This window comes from Lissotriton vulgaris, chromosome 7 (assembly GCF_964263255.1).
Source record: "Lissotriton vulgaris chromosome 7, aLisVul1.2, whole genome shotgun sequence".
Lineage (NCBI taxonomy): Eukaryota > Metazoa > Chordata > Amphibia > Caudata > Salamandridae > Lissotriton > Lissotriton vulgaris.
This window is the reverse complement of record NC_141695.1, coordinates 1315259981-1315287734: the sequence shown is the minus strand read 5'-3', so window position 1 is coordinate 1315287734 and position 27754 is coordinate 1315259981. Positions and strand designations below refer to the sequence as shown.

At 46.2% G+C, this 27754-nt stretch overlaps 1 protein-coding gene across 2 annotated transcripts in view; it reads right to left on the bottom strand.

Moving 5' to 3' along the window:
• LOC147703580 (transmembrane protease serine 9-like) overlaps positions 1-27754 on the bottom strand; it is a 1394371-nt gene that overhangs the window by 34884 nt on the left and 1331733 nt on the right. For both annotated transcript variants that reach the window (XM_086931925.1, XM_086931926.1), the window contains exon 22: positions 1728-1897. In XM_086931925.1, the coding sequence (XP_086788051.1) occupies positions 1728-1897 (170 nt within the window). The remainder of the gene's footprint in view (positions 1-1727; positions 1898-27754) is intronic.

The following is a 27754-nucleotide window of genomic DNA, read 5'->3' as shown; positions in this document are numbered from 1 at the left end:
TTACCCAAATATATTAAACCAAAAAACGATGGGGGTGTCTGATTCCCTAATTTAGAATTATTTCACACTGCTTTTTTAATCAGACAAGTTTATGCATTGAACAAGCAGTATCAAAATGAATCAATACCCTCCTGGATCCATTTTGAACACTCTCTACTACATGAGTTCTCTTTTTACGCCACCTGTTTTATGACCAATTGCACCTTTATAGCAAAGCATCCTATTTTAAAATACTCACAACATCTGCTACACTCACTGTTTACAAATGGCTCTAATTTTAATCAAGCTTTTCATGCCTCTTCTATCTTGTATAATAAATGTATTAAGTTTCGTCATAAATCTTTCTACTTCAAACAGTTGAAAGAGAAGACTATTATTTATGTCCATCAACTTGTTTCTCATAATTCTGTTATACCCTTTAACATTTTACAGGAACGTTGCAATTTACCGTCCTCTTGTTTATCTCAATATTCCCAACTGTCACAGGAACTCCAAGTATTATTGTCGAACAAAAATTTCCCACCCAATGTCATTCCATTTTCCCCCTTGACTCCTATGTATAATATTTCTCCTGATTCTAACTTGAAAGCCTCCCTTACATATAAACTCCTATCTACTCCTAATTCTGAAAGACCAAAAACATCTATTTAATTAGCTTGGGAATTAGATCTTTTGCTGACCCTTTCGATTCAAGGATGGGACAAACTATGGCACAACGTTTTTACCACCTCTAAAGCTGATAATATCCCACAATCGTTATTTTTCTTATATAATAGAGCATCTCGGACACCTGTATTTATACATAAAATTAACCCTTCCTCCTCTCCTCTATGCTGGTCATATCTTTCTTCTACTGGCAGAATACTCCATTTACTGTAAAATTGTCCTAATGTTTTTACATTTTGGAAAACCGTATGGTCCAAATGTTCTAAGACATTTCATTTTTGTATTCCATTATCTGTTAAAAAAAAAATCCTTGGATCTATGTCTGCTGACTTTCAGGATACTATGTTGAAGTTGAAATTACTTGACCTCTTCATAGCTCTTGCATTTAAAGTTATTCTCACTTGCTGGAAAGATAACTCTAAAATATGCATGCTAACATGGTGGAACTTTATTTGTGACAAACATAGAATTTCTACTGTTTCAACTTCTTCAATACCTCAAAAAATCAAGTCTGACTTACTTTGGTTACCCTTTACTACTTTCCTATCTACACACTCATCCTTAAACTAATACCTCATTATCTTTCTTCTTTCCCTTTTCTTTGTTTTCTCTACCCCCTTCCCTCCCATTTCTTTTCCTTCTTTCTCTTTCCTTTCTTTCTTATATCTCAAAAATTATATAAATAACTAATAATTAATAGGTACCTAGATTTTCTTCTTTTAATTCCCCGCATAAGGTCGTATTTTACTCGTTATATTTCTCTTTTTATCATGTTATTTCTCTTCCTTATGATGCTTGTAAAACTTTGAACTTTCTCATTTACTCAATAAAAATTATTTACCTCAAACAGGGTGGACCAACATCTAGTGTTTCGTTATTAACTGACAAAATAGATTGTGAATTCAGATTTTTAAGAGTTGTCTATTGAAGGTCTCTGCTGACACAAACCCCCAGACTTTTGGTACAAATCTTTAGAACATCTGTGGTGCAAGTGGAACTGTCAAGAACGAGTATGATAGTAAAAGTTAAGAATAATAAAAATAGAATGCAGACAATCTCACCTGGCAGGAGTCCTTTCCTCCTCTTGCAGAGCCTGCACATATCATAGTGTCCTGAACGATGGCGGTGTTACTTGACACACCCGAATTGACGTGGTACATTGTGTCACAGCTCTGGGCGTTGATCAGCGGCAACTCCACTTCCTGGAGGGTTTGCGGGAACGGAAGTGGCACTATTTATCAGAAAGTAAAAACATTGGAAATTGACATGAATACGTTAACCAGGTAATTAATACTGAATACCACCTCCAATAAAGCAGTTATTGATGGTAACCATTCGACACACTTCACAACATTTATAATTCTCTTTCGAGACATACCAAGCTCTTTTGTAAAGCCTGCACTGGATGGCCTGCGTGCTCAAACTGTGAGGAAGAACAGGCACACAGGTCCTTAATGAGCTCAGCATAGATGAACCTTTAGGCCTTTTTTTGCTGACAATTTGACTGAGTCTCCTGGAGAAACTGTAGACTGGCTGAGTTTGGAGTCAACAAAGCACTAATCGATAAACTGCTAAAGGCAATATTTTCAAAGAGGGTTTCCATATGGTTACAAAAGGTCCTCTGACCACGAAGATTCCGCTATGCAATTCCTACTATGCATGTACATTTCTATAATAAATGTTTTTCAATTAATAAATTGTAATTGAAATTGTAACCATATATTTGCATCTATCATTAAGCTGGCTTTTTTCTAAGGATTACGTTCTACTAATATGCCAACTGCAAATGAACTGTTTTATCCATAAATAAATACATTATAGACAGAACATCCCACATACTTCCAACACTGCTCTGGCATTCCCATTAATGCCTATCTTGTTGGTCTCTCAACAGCACTTGCTAAGAGGACACACCAAACACAGACATGCACAACACTCTGCATATGGCCCACCTCTAATCACCAGGCAAAAGAACACGTAACCTGCTGAAGACATGCATGAACATCTAGGGTCAAATTTATGAAAGGGGCTGTGTCGCACTTGCATCACGCAACATGGTGCAAGTGCGACACAAAACCAAAATGTGACTTATGAAGCCACAGAAGGCCACCTTGTGTAGCCCTGAGTGGCTTCATAGATCTGGAGTAAAGCAACGCAACACAGATCACTGCGTTGCGATACTGAGCACTGGGGAGGCATTCCATGGGCGTTGCGTGGGTATTCCCATGCAAATCTCATAGTTGTTGACACATTTCCAGATTTACTAAAAGTGGTAGACCTGGGAAGGCACCAAAAAGATACGCCTTCTAAGGGGAGGGGTAACAAGGAGAAATATCTTTATTTCTCCTTGTTAATTCCTCTTTCTATAGATTCTTCACTCTGCATCACACATAAAATTAGGAATATGTCTCCCAGGATTATTAGGTTCCTGAGTTGGTGCCAGGGAGCCAAAACAGCGCCAGGGCAGGGACAAGGCAGGAATGCATGGTATTCTTGTACATGCAGCATATTCCTTCCCTTTCCCTTCCAGTCAGCACTGCAAGGTGACTTGCTGCACAACTTTTTTCATAAATACGGCCCCTGGTAAATGCCCTCTCGCGGACCTTTTAGACATCAAAATAACACACCAAGAGCTCATTGAACATGGTGTTCGTCTAGGCCAAATAGCTACTTTTCCTCATGTCAAGGGTAAGTAAGAACAAAATACAAACATATGGTCAAAATAGTGTAGTCCTTTCACCTTTTACAGTTTTTTTGACAAACTGATTCTTTTTGTTTTTAGTAAAGAACAACTCAGTACAACACAAATGGAAAGGAAGACTCACGATGGCCACTCCACTTTACGACTCGGAATTATTGGGCAAATTGTGGCATACTAAGGGGTTTGATCGATGGTACCTGATTGGTATTTCTAAGGTTGAAGACATGATGGTCAAGGGTGAAATAAAATCCTTCTCTGCTCTGCAGACGGAGTTTCAGCTGGGAGCAACAGAATTTTTTAGGTACGCCCAACTGCAACACGCCCTTTTGATCCATGATGGTCGCAGCATAGTAAACACATACATAATCAACTAAGTGAGCTCTGTAATCCAAAATAATCCCACCATTTCCCCCAAGTCTTATGTTGTTTATTGGGGTAGTCCCGCGCTGCGTAAATGGTCTCCTCCATCTTTGCGCACCAGTCCATAGCCATACGCCAAGCCTCTAAGGCCAGAGCAGTGGCCGAGTTCCAGTTACAGGCAATATACCTTTTGGCTAACATTTATCAAATTTTCACAAGGTATCGGTCACACCGCTTCTCACCAGGATCCTCTAGAAGGCCCAGGAGCGCTATGTGAGGTGAACAGTCCACTGGCCGCCCCAATACACAACCAGTACCCCAAATACTAAGGCACATAAGCAATTGAGCAGGCTCATCATTGCAGCGAGGTCAAGCACATGATGGGAGCCTACCCGCCCGCCAGAGCCGCACAGGGGTAAAGAAATTCACTTGTATCATGTGAAGCCTGGAGTATATTGTATACCCAACGCATCAACAGAGGGGAGAATAGCTTTATGTAATTGACAACCAGGGATCTGTGTATACCAGGAAATACTGGCCTGCCCCAGGGGGCCCATAAGCACCCTGGTTCCCAGTGAACTAAACTCAGGTGCCTCCTCAATGGACGTACAATGAGAGAGCAAGGTGTGATGGAGCTGCAGTAATTTGTAAAACTGTAACCAGTGTGGCTGGAAGTCATTTTTCAGGTCCAGAAAGGACTGCATATGAGACCCTTGCCACACATCACCCAGTCAAGAAATACCAATAAGGTCCCCCATTCCCAAACCTGGTCAAATTGACCACCTGGCAAAGCCAGTTGCCCCTCCAGGGGGGGAGGTTCCTGGAGTGTAAGCCTCAGCCTCCCATCCCAGCCAGTCTATTCCAGCACAGACTGCCACACCTCAAATGCCACCATTGAGGTTGGGGGAGACGAGGGACAGTTGAGCCATATAGTAGGTCCATGATGGTCTCCCACGTTATACATTTTCAGCCTTTAAGACCGGTCCGTTCGGCTGCCATGGAGCCACTCATTCAGGACCACAAGTTGGGAGGTCCAGTAGTGTAATGCTACAGGCATTTATACATTGTGAGATCACTTATTGACAATTGACTCCCTTTTACTCTAACTACATCCTGTGATTACGGTTTCATCTTGAGTCTGTCTGACCCTGTCTTTCAGCTGCGAACACAGGCAGGCTCAAGTTACTTGCACACACACAGGTTGTTTATGTTTCTCACTTCACCGAGCGAGAAAAATAAACTGTTAGAACAGATGTTTGGGATGCGTACAGTGTCAAAGCATGAGAATGTGAAGAATTCTACCTCAGCTCTCATCTGATCCAGGCCAGCTCAGTTGAGTGACCTCAGCGCAGAGAATGTAGCATGCACTTACAGTGCAGATGAACGGAAGAGGAGCTACTAGAAATCTCTCTCCATGTTAGTAAGAGTGTAAAGATGGAGACCTCTTGGCGCTTTGGCATGAACTCTCCTGGGAGCAGATGCGCTGCTCAGGGCATTTGTGCCTGGTTGAGACCCTCCTGCTTGAGACTGTCAACGGTTCCCCAGTCATGCTGGCAAGGATGATGCTAAACAGACAGCCAGCGAAGTATTCCAAGTTCTAATTACTCATTATGGTGTAAATGCAGTTATTTTTCTATCCATTTATTCTTGCGTACATACATTCACTATATTCATTATGTTTACATGTGGATTATTGCCATTTGATATATGGGAACTGGCTTCAATAAATATTCCCGTTTACTTGACAAATAGTTGTTGAGCTTTGTTTATGTAGTATTTGGGTATTCTAAAGTGTGTAAAGTCCTATTTTGATTAGTGTTCACGTTGTGACCTGGCATTTTGAAGTCTTTCTCATGTGTTCTGAAGAAAAAGCAAGACAGCCACCAGGCCCCTGTCAAAGGACGATTGCACACATTTCCCAAAAGCGATGTGCAGTACTTGGTTGGCCCATAAAAAGTAGCGTACTATCACCTGTGTGCTGATGAACCAGTGTTTGGAGAGAGGATAAGGAAATTCCTGCACATATAGAAGTGAGGCCCAACCATCATTTTGTACAGGGCCAGTCTCCCTAGGATGTTGAGAGGCAAGAAATTCCACCTCTCCAGGTCCTTTTTTATTTTGTTGACCACTGGCATCAGGTTCAGGGACCAGGCATGTGTGAGGAGGAGGGGGTAAATGCAGAGATATAGAAAAACTCAATCTGCCTATGGGCACTCATGCCCGCCAGTCCTGGCCCCAAAGGCTACCGGTAGCGGTACCAGGAAGGACTTAGAGTGGTTGCCGGAAACCTGCCTGTATAGATCCATCATATGAAGCCACTTAGGGCCCATGACCAGTGGGTCAGAGAGGAAGAGTAGGACATTGTGCGCTTATAAAGCAATGCTATCCTTCTCCAGGCTTTCACCTCATTGAAATCGATACAAAAGGGGATGATGGACGGAGAGTTTGAGCAAATCAAACACTCAACCCCAGTCAATGGATCTGGGTTTAATCCATCACCATTCTTTAGCTCACTCACCCACCCCAGTTCAGACATAGCCATTTGCAAATCAGTCTGACCCTGTGCCTCATGGGAACAGTCCAGCCCGAACAGCCAAGCCATGTCTTCCCTGGACCGGAAAGAAGCATCCTGGGACCGGTTTCGGCTTCATAATCCTCATCAGCCAGGCTATCTTGAATCCAGTGGCCAAGTGAGCAAGGGACTCACGTCTGAGCATACCCTGCCAACTTAGGGCGAACAAAGCGATACAAAAGGGGATGATGGACGGAGCGTTTGAGCAAATCAAACACTCACCCCCAGTCAACTGATCTGGGTTTAATCCATCACCATTCTTTAGCTCACTAAGCCACCCCAGGTCAGACATGGCCATATGCAAATCAGTCTGACCCTGTGCCTCATGGGAACAGTCCAGCCCGAACTGCCAAGCCATGTCTTCCCTGGACCGGAAACAAGCATCCTGGGACCGGTTTCGGATTCATAATCCTCATCAGCCAGGCTATCTTGAATCCAGTGGCCAAGTGAGCAAGGGACTCACGTCTGAGCATACCCTACCAACTTAGGGTGAACAAAGCGATACAAAAGGGGATGATGGACGGAGCGTTTGAGCAAATCAAACACTCACCCCCAGTCAACTGATCTGGGTTTAATCCATCACCATTCTTTAGCTTACTCAGCCACCCCAGTTCAGACATGGCCATATGCAAATCAGTCTTACCCTGTGCCTCATGGGAACAGTCCAGCCCGAACTGCCAAGCCATGTCTTCCCTGGACCGGAAACAAGCATCCTGGGACCGGTTTCGGATTCATATTCTTCATCAGCCAGGCTATCTTGAATCCAGTGGCCAAGTGAGCAAGGGACTCACGTCTGAGCATACCCTGCCAACTTAGGGCGAACAAAGCAATACAAAAGGGGATGATGGACGGAGCGTTTGAGCAAATCAAACACTCACCCCCGGTCAACTGATCTGGGTTTAATCCATCCCCATTCTTTAGCTCACTCAGCCACCCCAGTTCAGACATGGCCATATGCAAATCAGTCTGACCCTGTGCCTCATGGGAACAGTCCGGCCCGAACTGCCAAGCCATGTCTTCCCTGCACTGGAAACAAGCATCCTGGGACCGGTTTCGGATTCATAATCCTCATCAGCCAGGCTATCTTGAATCCAGTGGCCAAGTCAGCAAGGGACTCACGTCTGAGCATACCCTGCCAATTTAGGGCGAACAAAGAGATACAAGAGGGGATGATGGACGGAGTGTTTGAGCAAATCAAACACTCAACCCCAGTCAACTGATCTGGGTTTAATCCATCACCATTCTTTAACTCACTCAGCCACCCCAGTTCAGACTTGGCCATATGCAAATCAGTCTTACCCTGTGCCTCATGGGAACAGTCCAGCCCGAACTGCCAAGCCATGTCTACCCTGTACCCGAAACAAGCATCCTGGGACCGGTTTCGGATTCATAATCCTCATCAGCCAGGCTATCTTGAATCCAGTGGCCAAGTGAGCAAGGGACTCACGTCAGAGCATACCCTAACAACTTAGGGCGAACCAAGCGATACAAAAGGGGATGATGTACTGAGCGTTTAAGCAAATCAAACACTCACCCCCAGTCAACAGATCTGGGTTTAATCCATCACCATTCTTTAGCTCACTCAGCCACCCCAGTTCAGACATGGCCATATGCAAATCAGTCTGACCCTGTGCCTCATGGGAACAGTCCAGCCCGAACTGCCAAGCCATGTCTTCCCTGGACCGGAAACAAGCATCCAGGGACCGGTTTCGGATTCATAGTCCTCATCAGCAAGGCTATCTTGAATCCAGTGGCCGAGTAAGCAAGGGACTCACGTCTGAGCATACCCTGCCAACTTAGGGCGAACAAAGCAATACAAAAGGGGATGATGGACGGAGCGTTTGAGCAAATCAAACACTCACCCCCAGTCAACTGATCTTGGTTTAATCCATCACCATTCTTTAGCTCAGTCAGCCACCCCAGTTCAGACATGGCCATATGCAAATCAGTTAGACCCTGTGCCTCATGGGTACATTCCAGCCCAAACTGCCAAGCCATGTCTTCCCTGGACCGGAAACAAGCATACTGGGACCGGTTTCGGATTCATAATCCTCATCAGCCAGGCTATCTTGAATCCAGTGGCCAAGTGAGCAAGGGACTCACGTCTGAGCATACCCTAACAACTTAGGGCGAACCAAGCGATACAAAAGGGGATGATGTACTGAGCGTTTGAGCAAATCAAACACTCACCCCCAGTCAACTGATCTGGGTTTAATCCATCACCATTCTTTAGCTCACTCAGCCACCCCAGTTCAGACATGGCCATATGCAAATCAGTCTGACCCTGTGCCTCATGGGAACAGTCCAGCCCGAACTGCCAAGCCATGTCTTCCCTGGACCGGAAACAAGCATCCAGGGACCGGTTTCGGATTCATAATCCTCATCAGCAAGGCTATCTTGAATCCAGTGGCCGAGTGAGCAAGTGACTCACGTCTGAGCATACCCTGCCAACTTAGGGCGAACAAAGCGATACAAAAGGGGATGATGGACAGAGCGTTTGGGCAAATCAAACACTCACCCCCAGTCAACTGATCTGGGTTTAATCCATCACCATTCTTTAGCTCACTCAGCCACCCCAGTTCAGACATGGCCATATGCAAATCAGTCTGACCCTGTGCCTCATGGGTACATTCCAGCCCAAACTGCCAAGCCATGTCTTCCCTGGACCGGAAACAAGCATACTGGGACCGGTTTCGGATTCATAATCCTCATCAGCCAGGCTATCTTGAATCCAGTGGCCAAGTGAGCAAGGGACTCACGTCTGAGCATACCCTGCCAACTTAGGGTGAACAAAGCGATACAAAAGTGGATGATGGACGGAGCGTTTGAGCAAATCAAACACTCACCCCCAGTCTACTGATCTGGGTTTAATCCATCACCATTCTTTAGCTCACTCAGCCACCCCAGTTCAGACATGGCCATATGCAAATCAGTCTGACCCTGTGCCTCATGGGAACAGTCCAGCCCGAACTGCCAAGCCATGTCTTCCCGGGACCGGAAACAAGCATCCTGGGACCAATTTCGGATTCATAATCCTCATCGGCCAGGCTATCTTGAATCCAGTGGTCAAGTGAGCAAGGGGCTCACGTCTGAGCATACCCTGCCAACTTAGGGCGAACAAAGCGACACAAGAGGGGATGATGGACGGAGCGTTTGAGCAAATCAAACACTCACCCCCAGTCAACTGATCTGGGTTTAATCCATCACCATTCTTTAGCTCACTCAGCCACCCCAGTTCAGACATGGCCATATGCAAATCAGTCTGATCCTGTGCCTCATGGGAGCAGTCCAGCCCGAACTGCCAAGCCATGTCTTCCCTGGACCGGAAACAAGCATCCTGGGACCGGTTTCGGATTCATATTCCTCATCAGCCAGGCTATCTTGAATCCAGTGGCCAAGTGAGCAAGGGACTCACTTCTGAGCATACCCTGCCAACTTAGGGCGAACAAAGCGATACAAAAGGGGATGATGGACGGAGCGTTTGAGCAAATCAAACACTCACCCCCAGTCAACTGATCTGGGTTTAATCCATCACCATTCTTTAGCTCACTCAGCCACCCCAGTTCAGACATGGCCATATGCAAATCAGTCTGACCCTGTGCCTCATGGGAACAGTCCAGCCCGAACTGCCAAGCCATGTCTTCCCTGGACCGGAAACAAGCATCCAGGGACCGGTTTCGGATTCATAGTCCTCATCAGCAAGGCTATCTTGAATCCAGTGGCCGAGTAAGCAAGGGACTCACGTCTGAGCATACCCTGCCAACTTAGGGCGAACAAAGCAATACAAAAGGGGATGATGGACGGAGCGTTTGAGCAAATCAAACACTCACCCCCAGTCAACTGATCTGGGTTTAATCCATCACCATTCTTTAGCTCACTCAGCCACCCCAGTTCAGACATGGCCATATGCAAATCAGTTAGACCCTGTGCCTCATGGGTACATTCCAGCCCAAACTGCCAAGCCATGTCTTCCCTGGACCGGAAACAAGCATACTGGGACCGATTTCGGATTCATAATCCTCATCAGCCAGGCTATCTTGAATCCAGTGGCCAAGTGAGCAAGGGACTCACGTCTGAGCATACCCTAACAACTTAGGGCGAACCAAGCGATACAAAAGGGGGTGATGTACTGAGCGTTTGAGCAAATCAAACACTCACCCCCAGTCAACTGATCTGGGTTTAATCCATCACCATTCTTTAGCTCACTCAGCCACCCCAGTTCAGACATGGCCATATGCAAATCAGTCTGACCCTGTGCCTCATGGGAACAGTCCAGCCCGAACTGCCAAGCCATGTCTTCCCTGGACCGGAAACAAACATCCAGGGACCGGTTTCGGATTCATAATCCTCATCAGCAAGGCTATCTTGAATTCAGTGGCCGAGTGAGCAAGGGACTCACGTCTGAGCATACCCTGCCAACTTAGGGCGAACAAAGCGATACAAAAGGGGATGATGGACAGAGCGTTTGAGCAAATCAAACACTCACCCCCAGTCAACTGATCTGGGTTTAATCCATCACCATTCTTTAGCTCACTCAGCCACCCCAGTTCAGACATGGCCATATGCAAATCAGTCTGACCCTGTGCCTCATGGGTACATTCCAGCCCAAACTGCCAAGCCATGTCTTCCCTGGACCGGAAACAAGCATACTGGGACCGGTTTCGGATTCATAATCCTCATCAGCCAGGCTATCTTGAATCCAGTGGCCAAGTGAGCAAGGGACTCACGTCTGAGCATACCCTGCCAACTTAGGGCGAACAAAGCGATACAAAAGGGGATGATGGACGGAGCGTTTGAGCAAATCAAACACTCACCCCCAGTCTACTGATCTGGGTTTAATCCATCACCATTCTTTAGCTCACTCAGCCACCCCAGTTCAGACATGGCCATATGCAAATCAGTCTGACCCTGTGCCTCATGGGAACAGTCCAGCCCGAACTGCCAAGCCATGTCTTCCCGGGACCGGAAACAAGCATCCTGGGACCAATTTCGGATTCATAATCCTCATCGGCCAGGCTATCTTGAATCCAGTGGTCAAGTGAGCAAGGGACTCACGTCTGAGCATACCCTGCCAACTTAGGGCGAACAAAGCGATACAAGAGGGGATGATGGACGGAGCGTTTGAGCAAATCAAACACTCACCCCCAGTCAACTGATCTGGGTTTAATCCATCACCATTCTTTAGCTCACTCAGCCACCCCAGTTCAGACATGGCCATATGCAAATCAGTCTGATCCTGTGCCTCATGGGAGCAGTCCAGCCCGAACTGCCAAGCCATGTCTTCCCTGGACCGGAAACAAGCATCCTGGGACCGGTTTTGGATTCATAATCCTCATCAGCCAGGCTATCTTGAATCCAGTGGCTAAGTGAGCAAGGGACTCACTTCTGAGCATACCCTGCCAACTTAGGGCGAACAAAGCGATACAAAAGGGGATGATGGACGGAGCGTTTGAGCAAAGCAAACACTCACCCCCAGTCAACTTATCTGGGTTTAATCCATCACCATTCTTTAGCTCACTCAGCCACCCCAGTTCAGACATGGCCATATGCAAATCAGTCCGACCCTGTGCCTCATGGGAACAGTCCAGCCCGAACTGCCAAGCCATGTCTTCCCTGGACCAGAAAAAAGCATCCTGGGACCGGTTTCGGATTCATAATCCTCATCAGCCAGGCTATCTTGAATCCAGGGGCCAAGTGAGCAAGGGACTCACGTCTGAGCATACCCTGCCAACTTAGGGCGAACAAAGCGATACAAAAGGGGATGATGAACGGAGCGTTTGAACAAATCAAAGACTCACCCCCAGTCAACTTATCTGGGTTTAATCCATCACCATTATTTAGCTCACTCAGTCACCCCAGTTCAGACATGGCCATATGCAAATCAGTCTGACCCTGTGCCTCATGGGAACAGTCCAGCCAGAACTGCCAAGCCATGTCTTCCCTGGACCGGAAACAAGCATCCTGGGACCGGTTTCGGATTCATAATCCTCATCAGCCAGGCTATCTTGAATCCAGTGGCCAAGTGAGCAAGAGACTCACGTCTGAGCATACCCTGCCAACTTAGGGCGAACAAAGCGATACAAAAGGGGATGATGGACGGAGAAATTGAGCAAATCAAACACTCACCCCCAGTCAACTGATCTGAGTTTAATCGATCACCATTCTTTAGCTCACTCAGCCACCCCAGTTCAGACATGGCCATATGCAAATCAGTCTGACCCTATGCCTCATGGAAACAGTCCAGCCCGAACTGCCAAGCCATGTCTTCTCTGTTCCCATGAGGCAGAGGGTCAGACTGATTTGCATATGGCCATGTCTGAACTGGGGTGGCTGAGTGAGCTAAAGAATGGTGATGGATTAAACCCAGATCAGTTGACTGGGGGTGAGTGTTTGATTTGCTCAAACGCTCCGTCCATCATCCCCTTTTGTATCGCTTTGTTCGCCCTAAGTTGGCAGGGTATGCTCGGTCTCGAGTTTGAACATGAGCTATTTGTTGATTCTGGTGTATTGTTAAACTGGGATGATCCAGGGTGTGATCCAGAACAAGACAATGCAGTTCTACTATTTATTTATTTAAATTTCTATATCTTTTATCATGTAGTGTAACTTAAATAAGATAACAAAACCATCAGGAGTAAAAAAAAGGGAAGGGACAGGTATAATAGTTTAAGGAACATGGTAAACAAATGGGTTAAGCATTACGGACAAGGGGAGTAGGTAATAATTAAAAGGAGGAAGGGGTTACAGGCAGGAGTTGTAACTCCCCCTTTAAACATTAAAAAAATGATGGTGCTATAAATACAAGTATTGGCAAGACCAAAAGGACGCGCCTATAATGCCTTTGCTAATGCATTTTAGCCATGCTGTAGAGCATCGGGGCTTCTGCGCATTGCTAAAAAAAAATTTTTTTAAATGCAACTAGGCGGCTACCATACACTTTGTAGACGAGATGGGTCAGTATATAAAAAAAAGATAGCACAAAAGAGATATCTGTAAACATGGCGCCATCACATTCTTAAAAAGTGGATGATCGGGTTGCAGGAGCGAATAAGCAGACGCAGAGATAAAAGATAAAGGCAGGCAGGCGAGTAGCAATATGCCGGGTGGGGGAGAAGCAATTAAAAGGTGAGAACACAAATAGAAACGTGTGGGTGGGGAATGAGAAGCACATGGGCAGAGACAGTGAGTGGTGGAGCACACACAGAAGATAGCTGGGAAACACATGCACTCTTATGCTGTGCTTAAACAAAAAGAAACAAGCATTGGCATAGCCAATAGGTCTCGCCTTTGGGACCTTATAAGTGTTTAGCCACACAACAGTTGATGTTGTTGCACCAAGGATATTGTGCTGCATAACTAAATACTTAGAAGGTACCAAAAGCGAGACCTATTGGCTATGCCAATGCTTGTTTAAAGTAGCCCATGTCCCTTAAATGAAGAGGGCCTGGTAGTAAAAATTAAAGTTGGCAGTTAGTTAATGGCATTGGATGGGTCATACATGCTCCCCCACATCCAGTTGTCAGCGTTCATAAGATGGACACTGACCGCCGTCAAATGCCCCATACCTCCTTTCAGGAGTCAGTAACAGATCCAACGCATGCAGTCCCGGCTCGTATGACTTGGTGGTGAGGGGTTGGGGGGAGGGTTGCATGGGGGTTCACGCGGGGGGTAAATAATAAAATGTAAAAACTTAACTTAACGGGTCCTGCGCCTCCTCCGATCCTGGCCGGGTCCCGCATTCAGCAGCAGTAACAGGAAGCATGTATATTCCCTCCCCTCCCCTCAGCCAATCACAATGCTGCAATGGCAGCGTTGTGATTGGTGCGGACAGCACACAGCTGGGCGCCTGTAGGGAGGCCATTTTCTCTATGTAGGCTGCATGCAGCCTACATAGAGAAAATGTAGAGTGTGCCTCAGAGGGCCGACCAAACAGTCAGGGCCCAAAACAGTGGGCATGCTACTCCTCCCAGACCCACCCACCCGCTGGCCCCCAACCAGGCATACCCTGCCTTCTTTCTAGCAGCGTGAAAAGCAGAAACATAAAATGGTATTTAAAATACCATTTTATGTTTCTGCTTCTCGCACTGCGAGAAAGCAGTGGGGCAATGCTCCTCCGCCCTAAAGGAGGAGCCGCCCCTAATTTGGCTTGTGATTGCAGTTGTCGTCACAAACTGTTGATATATTGCTTAGCAAGACTGAAAGCATGAGGGGGTCTCTTGTTAAGTTCCATGTGCCCAGTTACCAGTCTGGACACCAGGGCACAAACAAAATGTTTCTTTATTCACACATCAGGATAGGTTCCGGAGACATCAGGTTCAATTGCAGGTTACACATACATATCTATGAGACAGCCCACCAAGAACATACATGGCTCTCCCCTTTTCAACCTGTAGTCTCAACTTTTGTAACCGTCAGATCAACACTCCAAGTAACACAACAACATTCCATGCAACATGATACTCACAAAGGACCAGAGACACATGAAACACAGGCAAGGCAAGACACAACACAGACTGCAATTACACCCCCCTTTTCCTTTGTGATTCGTTATGTGTTGTGAATTGTACTAAGTGAGTTCGAATTTGGAATGTTCCTTTTGCATATTTCAACCTGAAATTTGGCTATTGCAAAACCTGAAATTTTGCAAACTGCTAGGTGTGCAGTGCAAACATAGTTTGTGCCTTGTGTTCTTGCTTTTATACAGACATTGGAATACGGATTTTGTTAATATGCTGATTGAAATCCATACTTAAGAAGACAACCTTGAGAAGGTAACGGAGAAAAATGATGGGTTGTGCTAGGTGTCATATTCTATTAGTTGAATCTACGTAGTTTCTTTACGTTTATTTGCATTAGTTATCTCAATCCAGCGTGTGAGAGCAATCAGCCAGTCACTTCAATATTCTGTGAAAGTTTATGTGGTTGAGGCTATGAATCTAAGTTTAAAGATTGAGGTCAGCTGGAGTGCGCCCTGTTATCATTCTTAAATTAAGAAAATATTTGGAATCCATATGTGTAATATTTGGTCCTTTGTGCTGTATACACTTCTAAATGAATTACAATGAGCTGTGTTTCTAAACCTGATGTCCAGAAGGCCCTTTCCACGCAAACGTTAAACCGCTCCATACTCACCCTGCAACTGGATAACATCATGACAAAGGATGATGTTTACCATCATGCCCTTAATTTGAGCCGGTGGTTTCCGATGCTCGTCACCGGTACTTATTTATCAACACCAGTGCTGGTGCAGTCTGCCACAAGGTGGCGCTGTGTGGCTAATTTAGGTATTGACCACAAGAGCCAATTATTAATTCAATATAAATTAGAAATGACTATTTCCTGCCACCCAAGTCATTCTTATAGCTTTGGGTGCCTGGAATAGTCCAAAATGTCACACTTGTAGGAGTGTGATGGTCAGTAGTTGTGTTGTTTCTATCATTTGCAGCATCGCAGTGTCTATATGTTGTGCAAGCCACAGTGGCCTCCTGACAAGAGCCCTGGCACATATTTTTTTTTTTTTACAAATTAAGTACTGCATCATGCAATATAATACGGTCTGCTTCGAAGAGTTCTTCCTTTCTCCTGTTGCCCCATATTGCTACCTAGTGTGGTCTCTGCAATTATTACTGTCCAATGAAGTTCATTGTTAGGGAAAGGGAGCAACCATGATACATTGGAGCAGAACCCCCACCCTGTGCTCTGCGGGAGCGACCACCCTGCAGAGCAGGGGTCCTTTTCCAGCAGGAACATCATATTCAGCTTTAGATTTATGGCGCTTTCACCCTAAGAGGACGTTTTAGCACGCCTTAGCAGCGGCCAGACATCATCACCGATTGATCGAAAAAGCTGGGGTGTAATCTCTGCCTGAAAGGCAACATTCGTGTTCTGTTCAGAAAAGCTTTGCTAGTTAATTTCACGCTGCGGCTGTCTCCAAAGCGAAAAGTCCCTCTTCACTTTGTGAATAACACAGATTTTATGGAGCCAGCATTTTAAAAGGCTGATAGGGAATTATCCGAGACTTGAGATGATGGGGAGTCTTTAAACTCTTTAGTGTGCAGCAATCAGCACCTTGAACCTCGGCAAATGTAGACATGCGAGCACCAGAGAAGTGCAAGCATGCCAACGCTCGTTACTCCCACTATCAAGGCTTTGAAGTGTTGATAGAGCTGAATAAGTGCCATATAGCAATCTGCATAAAATAGAAGGGTGTTCATGCATTTCCCTCCGTCTGTTATTGCACAATTCCCACTCCTATACCCTCCTTTCGTATTCTCTCCCCACTCAGTTCTTTGAAGCTACCCAATGGTGGCAGAAATACTACCCTATACAAGCAGTCAGTAACTATAGCATACCGCCATGTTCCCTCATTTTCCCTCTGTCCTCTTCAAACCTTTTCTCCCGTACCTTCTCCTTTCCTTTTCAGACAGCGGCCCGAAGCTTCCTAGAGGAGTTAAGCACTGTACAAACAAACATCTGAATATTCCACAAAACCAAGTGACCATCGGTACCCCAGCTATTGCTATTTGTTCACATGCATGTTTAACACAATGTAAAAATGTTGCTGCATACAAATGACAGGCAGAATGTCCTCAGGCCTATTCTCCCCTCAGGAATGTGTTTTATCTTTACAGTACTTTTGCTTTCCACGCATTAGGATACTTATTTTCCTATGTGGTCCATTTTATATTTTCTTGACTTCTAACGATCTCTCCCTTTTGTTTCTACAGACCTCTTTCTAGCAAGCTGTGGTCAGCTCTGCACTGCTAAAGCTAGACATCCCATTTGGAAGTGCCCTACTTGATTTCAACAAGCATTGTCAAACCCGATATGTTTGGCTTTTTATTAGGGGACGTGTTAGTTAATAGTTGAGTGACTGTATTACCCCAGTTGTCTTAGAGGGAAAAAAATCCTTTAAAGAACCAACGGCTTGTGCTACAACAATATGGAAGCTGCAATAAGAATACCTTTGTTGAACACACTACATTAGCAGAATTAAGCTGCTTTTCAGAAGATTAAGTTTGAATTGTAAGTAGTGAACTGAAAAGGCATTTACTTTATACTATTTCATAGTAAATACTTTTGACAAAGAGCATACATTTAAAATGCTTCTGTAAGAAAACCTATGTGCAGGCACATCTTTACTTATTGAACCAAAAACAACATAATTACGACAGCGTGTAATCATGATAGCAAGGTAAGACAAAAGCACATAGTTGGTTTGACACTGGCACTGACCTCTCCTCTTTTAGTGTCAATGTGAGGGAAATTATAGTTGCATTATTAAAGGTTTAACAAGGTATGATTGACCTCAGGGCCAGTTGAAGCTTCCTGGAACACTTTTTGTCGAGATCGGGCTTGGCTATTTTGGGCAGAGCGTTCTGTTGTGTGGGGTCGGGGACAAGCATTGACAGAGTGAGCTAAACATGGAAATATTTTAAGGTTAGCTAGTAGTGTGATCCCTAGAATGTGGTGTAGTATGAGTCTAATTCATCCTTCCTTAGGGAACAGAGATTTGGAGGAAAGCTGATAGTTTTTTGTAGGGGATAGGGCTAAACCTCAAACACTTTTAGGATTCCCTCACACTTCAGAACAGGGACTGACTTAGAAAGAGTGTTTAACCCACAAGAATGACTCTCTTTTGATTGTAAAAAACGCAGTTGATGGACAGAATGCAGAACAATGTCTTACATTCACCCCAGTACAAAGATCTGGGCCTGTTTTTTGTAACTCTCTTTTGATGCCATAGGTGGTCATCTTCACAATAAAAGGTGCTCCAAAGTGAAAGTTGTGCATGTTTTAATGGTAACTAAATGTCTTGCAAGCATTTACTGGAAATCGGCCACTCATAGAATCTGAGAAATTAAATGTGTTTTTTTCATTGTCTGTAACAGAATTCGAATGACTTGTAACCAAATTGTGGGGGAAATGAGTTAATATAAATAGAGTCAGTGTGTTCTTTCAACTATACTATATACGAATTACAAAAATATGTACCTCTACAAACGAAATAACAATTTCAACTATTTAGCTATATTATGAACCTGTGAAAGTTATTTGATGCCAAACTAATAGCTGATTTTGGGCCTTATAAAGTGTCATACTATAACAAGAGTGTAAGTATGGGATGGTGCAGAAGCCGTGGCCACTGCTGAGACAAGACATTAGTTTTTGTAGAGATAAGCTTCCTCCCACCCTCCCTACCAATGATACAGGGTAGGGAGACGGGTGTGGTAGTCGGGGCTGGCTCAGGGCTAGTGGTACCACTACTTGCACCACATTGCATTGGGGGAGACCTTCCTATGCATGGTCACAGCCTCAGGGGAGATCTCTTCTTATAATGCCATTGTTATGCACTCCATGGCAGGTTGTGCTTCCCTAGTGGTGTAAGGCGGCAGACGATGGATCAGTCCAGATGGCAATGTGTCTGTCCTTTGGTGGTTTGCTGGTGCCTCCCAAACTGCCTTAGGTGGATAGGTGTTGTTGCTTAGTATCTGCCTGGTGGTTGCTGTACTGTTACTATCGGTTGATCACTCAAGACTGGATCCCACTTAGGATATGTTGTTTGCACATTTAAAGGCCTGATGACAGCAACTAATTTATGAAATAGTAAATTACTATTTGCTCCAACAGGCACTCCAATTAAAGCGGGGTACATAGGTCTGTTTTTATATAATGATGAGACTCTACCAATTGTCTAATGGTGCAACTATATTAGTATGTCGGCACTGACCTTCCTGCAATCATCGCATTTGTAATTATTGGATGATCTAGTCTGTCCTATTATTTGCCCCAGTGTAAATGTTTACTATGTTCGGCTTGAGGGGCACGTGGTACAATGATCCACTGCATCTTCTGGACTTCTCTTTTCTCTGCACCCTCAGTACAACACAAACGTGGCATCTTTTCCATCCTCACATCGAGATGGAAGCTGGGCTCTGGAGGAATGCAAGCCATGCTCACCTCCGGTCTAGAAACCCTCCTCGAAGCTTAGATTAAAGTAAAATTACATTAAAGCTGTCACACGTCCCTCCCGCAGATGTGGGAGGTCTACCCAGAGCTTTTGCCTCACAATCACTTTATCCCGCTGACCCCCTCATCCCTCCGCTCGCCACCGGGAGTGCAGTCAGAGCCCCCGGAGTACACATATTTGAGGCGAGAACTTGCCAATTAGAGGCCTCGCGAGGGGCCCGGATTTCTTTGGCGTGGGGGTGTTTTGTTGTTGCTGGAGTTTTGGACGTGTCGAGGCCCCTAACGCTGTTCCAGACTCCAGAGGCAGAGAATGGCGCTCGAGAGGCCCAGAGAGCGCACAAGGCGCCTGCTGTAAATGTTTTGTAAGAGATTATCACGAGTGCTAGCCAGTAGGTAGAGTGGCAGCAGGGCGTAATAGGCTCCGTAATAAGTACATCTACAGCTATGTTTTCAACCTTGCACCGCAGAAAGTCTAAAACAAGCATTGGCCGCACGCGAGGTGGGGAGGGGGAGAAGCAGGAGTTGTGTGCACGCTCGGCTAATGTTTACAAAAACAAGCATTGCGCGCAGTCGTGCGCGAGGGGGGGTGCGGCCGAGAGCAAGCAGCTTTTCCCTTGCGGGAGCGTGCGACCAAATGGCGCTGCACGCTTCCTCAAGGAAATCGCCAAAACGTGCATGCGCTGCATTGAAAGCAATGCAACACGTGCATGTTTTTGTCTGGAAAGCTGCATAGATCTCAAGAGGTCTCTTTCCTATGCAGCGCGCGCTGCATAGGCTAGACCTAAAAAGTAATTTCCTAAAAGAGAGCAGAGGAAGCAGAGAAGCCAGCTAATTACATGGATGTAGAGCTGCTGTGCTCTAGGAGAGTCAAACACAAGATTGCCAAAAAAACCTCAAATTGGAAGAAGGCAAATGAGACAAGAAAGCCAACTAATGGTAAGCAATGGGCAGGCAGGTTCCAACCCCCTGTTTCTTCTTGCTAAACCCACATTAGGTATTTTGCTACCAGATAGCTTGCACTGTCTGGTAGACTCGATCTAAAAATATGTAGAATTAAATAAAACGCTTGTACAAAAGAGAACAGGCTAGAACGAAAACAAACATTAGCTCAAGCCAATTATGTTCACCATCCAATGTAAATGCAGAGATAGGATTAAATATACAGGCCCGTTTAATCTCCTCTGGTTTAATCATAGGATATTAATCCTAGAGTAATTATTGGTCTTGAAATAAACAAATGGAGCCTGGGATTTGCCCATTGCACTTTATGAAATAAATGTCTGAATCTGTTTTTATGACTACAATTACTCCAGTTTATTACTCTAGATTTATTTGCACTAATGTGGTGTCCTATATAGTCTTAAAAGGGTGTTCTCATATCCTCCCTGTTCGTACCTGACACTTCAAGAGTAGAGAAGTTGAGAGAAGAAAACTTGATGAAAGAAACTACGGGGCATATCATCAAGCCCCGGGGATAAAATTATCGCCGCTTTTGCATTTGTTTTCGGACGGAAAGCAGCAATAATTTTATCGCCTAATCAACAAGGTCACGCTATGGCGTGAATCCTTGCATTATCGCCCTTTACCCCAACGTCCATCTTTGCATCTCTAATGAGATGCACAATGGGCGTTTCTGCCCTGAAATAACTGGAGAAATGTCGCTTTATCTAGCCTCACGCTAACCTGCAAAGCGACAAGCAAAGTAACGATAACCTCTGTTATCACTACTTTCCTTACGCCTGCTTCAAGACTGACTCAGCCATGAAATCCTATGTAAGGTGGATATCATGGCTAAGTATTTCCTTCACTATCATCAAGCTATAGCCAAACTTTGTGAGATTATCGCTGGATTTCCAACGATAATCTCACATTTTGTTAGCGCTTGGAATTTCATCGCTTTTGAGATAAGCATTGCTAATAGCACGCTATCTCAGCGATAAAATTCCACGTTACCCGGCGATAATTATCCTAGCGCTAAGTGCGCTTAGCGATAATTATCGCCGGTCCTTGATGATATGCCCCTACATTTTCTGTGGGCTTAGCATCATATTCATGGTGCATTTAAAAAAATATAATTTTATTGGATTTTCTCTTTGAACATGCCACGTTATAAAACAGCACGTCCATCAACAAAGCTACGTGGGGTAGAACATATCAAGCATTTGCTAGTAAGGTGTTACAGTACAGTATTGGCATATTTCAATATGACATATCTCTTGTGGACTTAGGTCTTTTCGCTCTATGTTAGTAGCCTTCAGGAACCTACCACTGCTAAAGACTCTTCACCCCCTCCACTCATATCTATAATGTAGAATTCGAGCCAAGGACTCCACACTTTGTGAACTTCCTGAGGCACCCTCTTGTCTTACATGTAACCCTCTCAGAGGCCATTTAGAGGTCCATTACTGTAGGAGGCTGGCTTAGTATATGGTGCACACTTATATAAGTAGTGGGGTGAATGTATGACATTGTTCTGCATTCTGTCCATTCACTGTTATTTTTGCATTTGTCACCCCAAATGGGATGGGTATGCTCAGACGTGAGTCTCATCCTCTCCACACCACTGTAGTCAAGCTATCTTGACTGAAGATGCCTGATAGCCAGAAACCGGTCCTAGGATGCTTGATTCCGGTACAGGAAAGACATGGCTTGGCAGTTCGGGCTGGACTGTTCCCATGAGGCACAGGGTCAAGGCAGATTTGCACATGGCCATGTCTGAACTGGGGTGGTGTGGAGTGCAAAAAAACGACGGATTTAGGCCCAGATTTCTGGTCTGGGGTGAATGTATGACATTATTCTGCATTCTGTCCATCCACTTTTATTTTTGCATTTGTCACCCTGAGTGGGATGGGTATGCTCAGACGTGAGTCCCATGCTCTCCACACCACTGGAGTCAAGCTATCCTGGCTAAAGACGGCTGACAGCCAGAAACCGGTCCTAGGATGCTTGATTCCGGTCCAGGAAAGACATGGCTTGGCAGTTCGGGCTGGACTGTTCCCATGAGGTACAGGGTCAAGGCTGATTTGCACATGGCCATGTCTGAACTGGGGTGGTGTGGAGTGCAAAAAAATCGATGGATTTAGGCCCAGCTCTCTGTACTGGGGTGAATGTATGACATTGTTCTGCATTCCGTCCATCCACTGTTATTTTTGCATGTGTCACCCCGAGTGGGATGGGTATGTTCAGACGTGAGTCCCATGCTCTCCACACCACTGGAGTCAAGCTATCCTGGCTGAAGACGGCTGATAGCCAGAAACCGGTCCTAGGATGCTTGATTCCGGTCCAGGAAAGACATGGCTTGGCAGTTCGGGCTGGACTGTTCCCATGAGGCACAGGGTCAAGGCTGATTTGCATATGGCCATGTCTGAACTGGGGTTGTGTGGAGTGCAAAAAAAGGTGGATTAGGCCCTGATCTCTGTACTGGGGTGAATGTATGACATTGTTCTGCATTCTGTCCATCCACTGTTATTTTTGCATTTGTCATCCCGAGTAGGATGGGTATGCTCAGACGTGAGTCCCATGCTCTCCACACCACTGGAGTCAAGCTATCCTAGCTGAAGACGGCAGATAGCCAGAAACCGGTCCTAGGATGCTTGATTCCGGTCCAGGAAAGACATGGCTTGGCAGTTTGTGCTGGACTGGTCCCATGAGGCACAGGGTCAAGGCTGATTTGCATATGACCATGTCTGAACTGGGGTGGTGTGGAGTGCATAAAAACGATGGATTTAGGCCTAGATCTCTGTACTGGGGTGAATGTAAGACATTGTTCTGCATTCTGTCCATCCACTGTTATTTTTGCATTTGTCACCCCGAGTGGGATGGGTATGCTCAGACGTGAGTCCCATGCTCTCCACACCACTGGAGTCAAGCTATCCTGGCTGAAGACGGCTGATAGCCAGAAAAAAACGGTCCTAGGATGCTTGATTCCGGTCCAGGAAAGACATGGCTTGGCAGTTCGGGCTGGACTGTTCCCATGAGGCACAGGGTCCAGGCTGATTTGCATATGGCCATGTCTGAACTGGGGTGGTGTGGAGTGCAAAAAACAATGGATTTAGGCCCAGATCTCTGTACTAGGGTGAATGTATGACATTGTTCTGCATTCTGTCCATCCACTGCTATTTTTGCATTTGTCACCCTGAGTGGGATGGGTATGCTCAGACGTGAGTCCCATGCTCTCCACACCACTGGAGTCAAGCTATCCTGGCTGAAGACGGCTCATAGCCAGAAACCGGTTCTAGGATGCTTGATTCCGGTCCAGGAAAGACATGGCTTGGCAGTTCGGGCTGGACTGGTTGCATGAGGCACAGGGTCAAGGCTGATTTGCATATGGCCATGTCTGAACTGGGGTGGTGTGGAGTGCAAAAAAACGATGGATTTAGACCCAGATCTCTGTACTGGGGTGAATGTATGCATTGTTCTGCATTCCGTCCATCCACTGTTATTTTTGCATGTGTCACCCCGAGTGGGATGGGTATGTTCAGACGTGAGTCCCATGCTCTCCACACCACTGGAGTCAAGCTATCCTGGCTGAAGACGGCTGATAGCCAGAAACCGGTCCTAGGATGCTTGATTCCGGTCCAGGAAAGACATGGCTTGGCAGTTCGGGCTGGACTGTTCCCATGAGGCACAGGGTCAAGGCTGATTTGCATATGGCCATGTCTGAACTGGGGTTGTGTGGAGTGCAAAAAAAGGTGGATTTAGGCCCTGATCTCTGTACTGGGGTGAATGTATGACATTGTTCTGCATTCTGTCCATCCACTGTTATTTTTGCATTTGTCATCCCGAGTAGGATGGGTATGCTCAGACGTGAGTCCCATGCTCTCCACACCACTGGAGTCAAGCTATCCTAGCTGAAGACGGCAGATAGCCAGAAACCGGTCCTAGGATGCTTGATTCCGGTCCAGGAAAGACATGGCTTGGCAGTTTGTGCTGGACTGGTCCCATGAGGCACAGGGTCAAGGCTGATTTGCATATGACCATGTCTGAACTGGGGTGGTGTGGAGTGCATAAAAACGATGGATTTAGGCCTAGATCTCTGTACTGGGGTGAATGTAAGACATTGTTCTGCATTCTGTCCATCCACTGTTATTTTTGCATTTGTCACCCCGAGTGGGATGGGTATGCTCAGACGTGAGTCCCATGCTCTCCACACCACTGGAGTCAAGCTATCCTGGCTGAAGACGGCTGATAGCCAGAAAAAAACGGTCCTAGGATGCTTGATTCCGGTCCAGGAAAGACATGGCTTGGCAGTTCGGGCTGGACTGTTCCCATGAGGCACAGGGTCCAGGCTGATTTGCATATGGCCATGTCTGAACTGGGGTGGTGTGGAGTGCAAAAAACAATGGATTTAGGCCCAGATCTCTGTACTAGGGTGAATGTATGACATTGTTCTGCATTCTGTCCATCCACTGCTATTTTTGCATTTGTCACCCTGAGTGGGATGGGTATGCTCAGACGTGAGTCCCATGCTCTCCACACCACTGGAGTCAAGCTATCCTGGCTGAAGACGGCTCATAGCCAGAAACCGGTCCTAGGATGCTTGATTCCGCTCCAGGAAAGACATGGCTTGGCAGTTCGGGCTGGACTGGTTGCATGAGGCACAGGGTCAAGGCTGATTTGCATATGGCCATGTCTGAACTGGGGTGGTGTGGAGTGCAAAAAAACGATGGATTTAGACCCAGATCTCTGTACTGGGGTGAATGTATGCATTGTTCTGTATTCTGTCCATCCACTAATATTTTTGCACTTATATAAGTGATGCACCCCCATATAATCCAGACAACCCTAATGATGATTTTAGTGGTCTTAGACAACCATAGAGCGCTCTTTAAGTGGTAGCTGTGGAGATCAGCTTTCGGGCTTAGTTCAGAAGGAGTGTTAAGCAGCTTGTTTTACCAGATCTAATCATATAGTGTAAGCTAAATGAAAAAGAACCACACAGTGTAGTTACAAAAATAGTTATATTTATTATACACACTTACTAACACATTGGTATATCTCCAACTGGAGATAATAACACACAATATACATTAATACTTCAATTGTAAGAAGGTAAGTAGCACAAATACACAGTGGTCTCCAGTAGGGGAGACCAAACCATGTACTAAATAAGTGGAATGGAAACGGCAACTGAAGTCAGAACTTGGACCAATGGACTTAGAAGAGCTGTGGATACAAAGAACCACCCAAGGTAAGTACTCAGGAACACCACAGAGGCTGTGTGTAGAGAGGAAACACAGCTGCGTACTCAATGCAAGTCAAAGGGAATGACGCAGTTGTAGTTTTAAAGAAGAAGGACCCTTCCCAGTGGACCCCGAAGAAACCCAGTGGAAGACAGAAGGTTGGAAAGTCACCCCATCTGTGGATACCCCAGGAACCAGGATACCTACACCAGGGATGCGAGGTGCATAGGTGCGAAGTGACATCGTAAACCGCTGTAGACCACAATTGAGGACTTCATGAAAGATACTGCTGGAGGAGTCGTTGAAAGTGTCCGGTGGAATCCAAGGGTGGATTCTAGAGGAGAAGATTCTGCAAGCAGATGGGACAGAGTCCATGCCACTTGGAGGTGACCAGGAGGCACAGAAGCAATGCCCACTGATGTCGGATACTTCAGGAGAGGTGATGGAGCCCTTGTCGCTGCAGCTGTGGAGACCAGGCGATGACGTGGAAGACCAGGAGCCGTTCACAAGCTGTCCTACGTTAGGAGTCAAGAACCAGGGGGTCTGTGTCCGGCAGGAACCCCAACATGGCTTAGCAGCAGCAACAGAAATGGCAAACAAAGAAGGTGCAGGGTTGAGACCAGCAAGGTCCATGGGACTCACCAAGTGCAGGAGAGTCAGAGCAGGCCTGAGCAAGCAGTGGAGCCCACTAAAGCCAATTAAGACCCTTTAGAGGACCCACAGGCCAGAGGCACAGGAGTCGCAAGAGGACCTCGAGCAGCTCACTAAAGATGCAGGCCCACAGTGCAGAGGATGCGTTGAGGACAAAGATCTTGATAAGATGAGATGCTGGAGGCTGGAGCTTCTTGTAGCACGAAGATCTCTGGAGTGCCAAGCCAACAAGCCTTTACAACGGAAAGTCGACACAGTGTTCCAGCGGTTCCAACGAGGGATACTGGCCTCAAACTTGCTGACAGGACAGATCAAGACCGAGAGAGTTGCAGAACCACCCCCTGTGTTGCTGGACCTTTTGAAGTCCATGGGACGACAGGAGAAGCAGACCGGTCAGCTTCCTTGTTGTGTCTGCAAATGCAGGGGAGTGAGTCCTTCACTCCAAATGAGAAAACTTCCAGTGTCCTTGATGCCCTCAGGGCTGGAACAGAACCCTACTGGAGCACAGACACAGATGATGAAGAAAGACTTTCAGAACGACGAGACCAGGAGCAGCAGGAGTCTTCCTTGATGCAGTCTTGGTTACCGGCAAAGTTGAACGAAGTCCAGGTGTTCAGACTGTATAAGAGTGATGTAGTTTCAGGTTTGAGACTGTTCCCATGACGAATCTGAAGAGCCACCCACAGGTAAGCCTTTAAGTACCCTAGGGAAAGGGTTGGACATACTCGCGGTCCCTTCCAGAGGAGGTGCTGGACAGAGGGAGGATACTCCCATGTCCTTTGTCCCAGTGGCACAATTAAAGTTGAGGGTGCCCCCTGGCAGGTACACAGAGGGGCCCCGCTCCAGATTTAATCCGGAGCTCTCATTCCTTAGTTCTGTGATGAGGGGGCCCCCTGCAGCTTGGACCCATCTGGCACCGCGGGGGCTGAGAGGGCCTGTGTTATGCCCCTGCTTTGTCCAATTTGGAGCCAGAGCAGGAGCCATAGGCTCCCTGAACTGGCTCAAACTGGAGTATGCAAGGAGGTCGCCAAATGTGCCCTTCAAAGTAGTCTGGTGGCACTAGCAAGCACCCCACCCCAGCCCAATACAATAAGTCCTGTCTGGGAGGTGGTCACACCTCCCTGTGATAGGAAACCTATTGTTCTACCTTTCCCTGCTTGAGCTCAGCTCAGCAGCAGGAGGGCAGAATTGTGTCTGGGATCTGTAGCAGCACTAGCTTGCTGTTAGACCCTGAAAGGCTGGTACCGGGGATACAGGGGATCCTACATCCAGGGGATCCTGCATCCAACACTGGAATCTGTGTTGAAGTAGGATTCCAAAATGTTTGATACCAAACATGACTGGTTTCGGTGCAGCCAATATGTACTTAGACATCTCATAATGACTCCTGGGTTTGTAGGGGTGTCCTGCTCATGCAGGGGCACCCTTACACTAGTAACCAAGCACCCTGCCCTCAGGACTGAAGAGCCTGCCATAGGGGTGCCTTATAGGTTTTAAGTGCAGTGACTGCAGATATATATATATATTTTTCTGCAGAGTTTTATCTAGCGCGAACTCGACCCGAACCGAATCGGGTATCAGAGCGCTTTACATAGCACCAGTTATGTTACATGAGGACACACATTCATTTTTGTTAGGCACGGGGAGATTAAG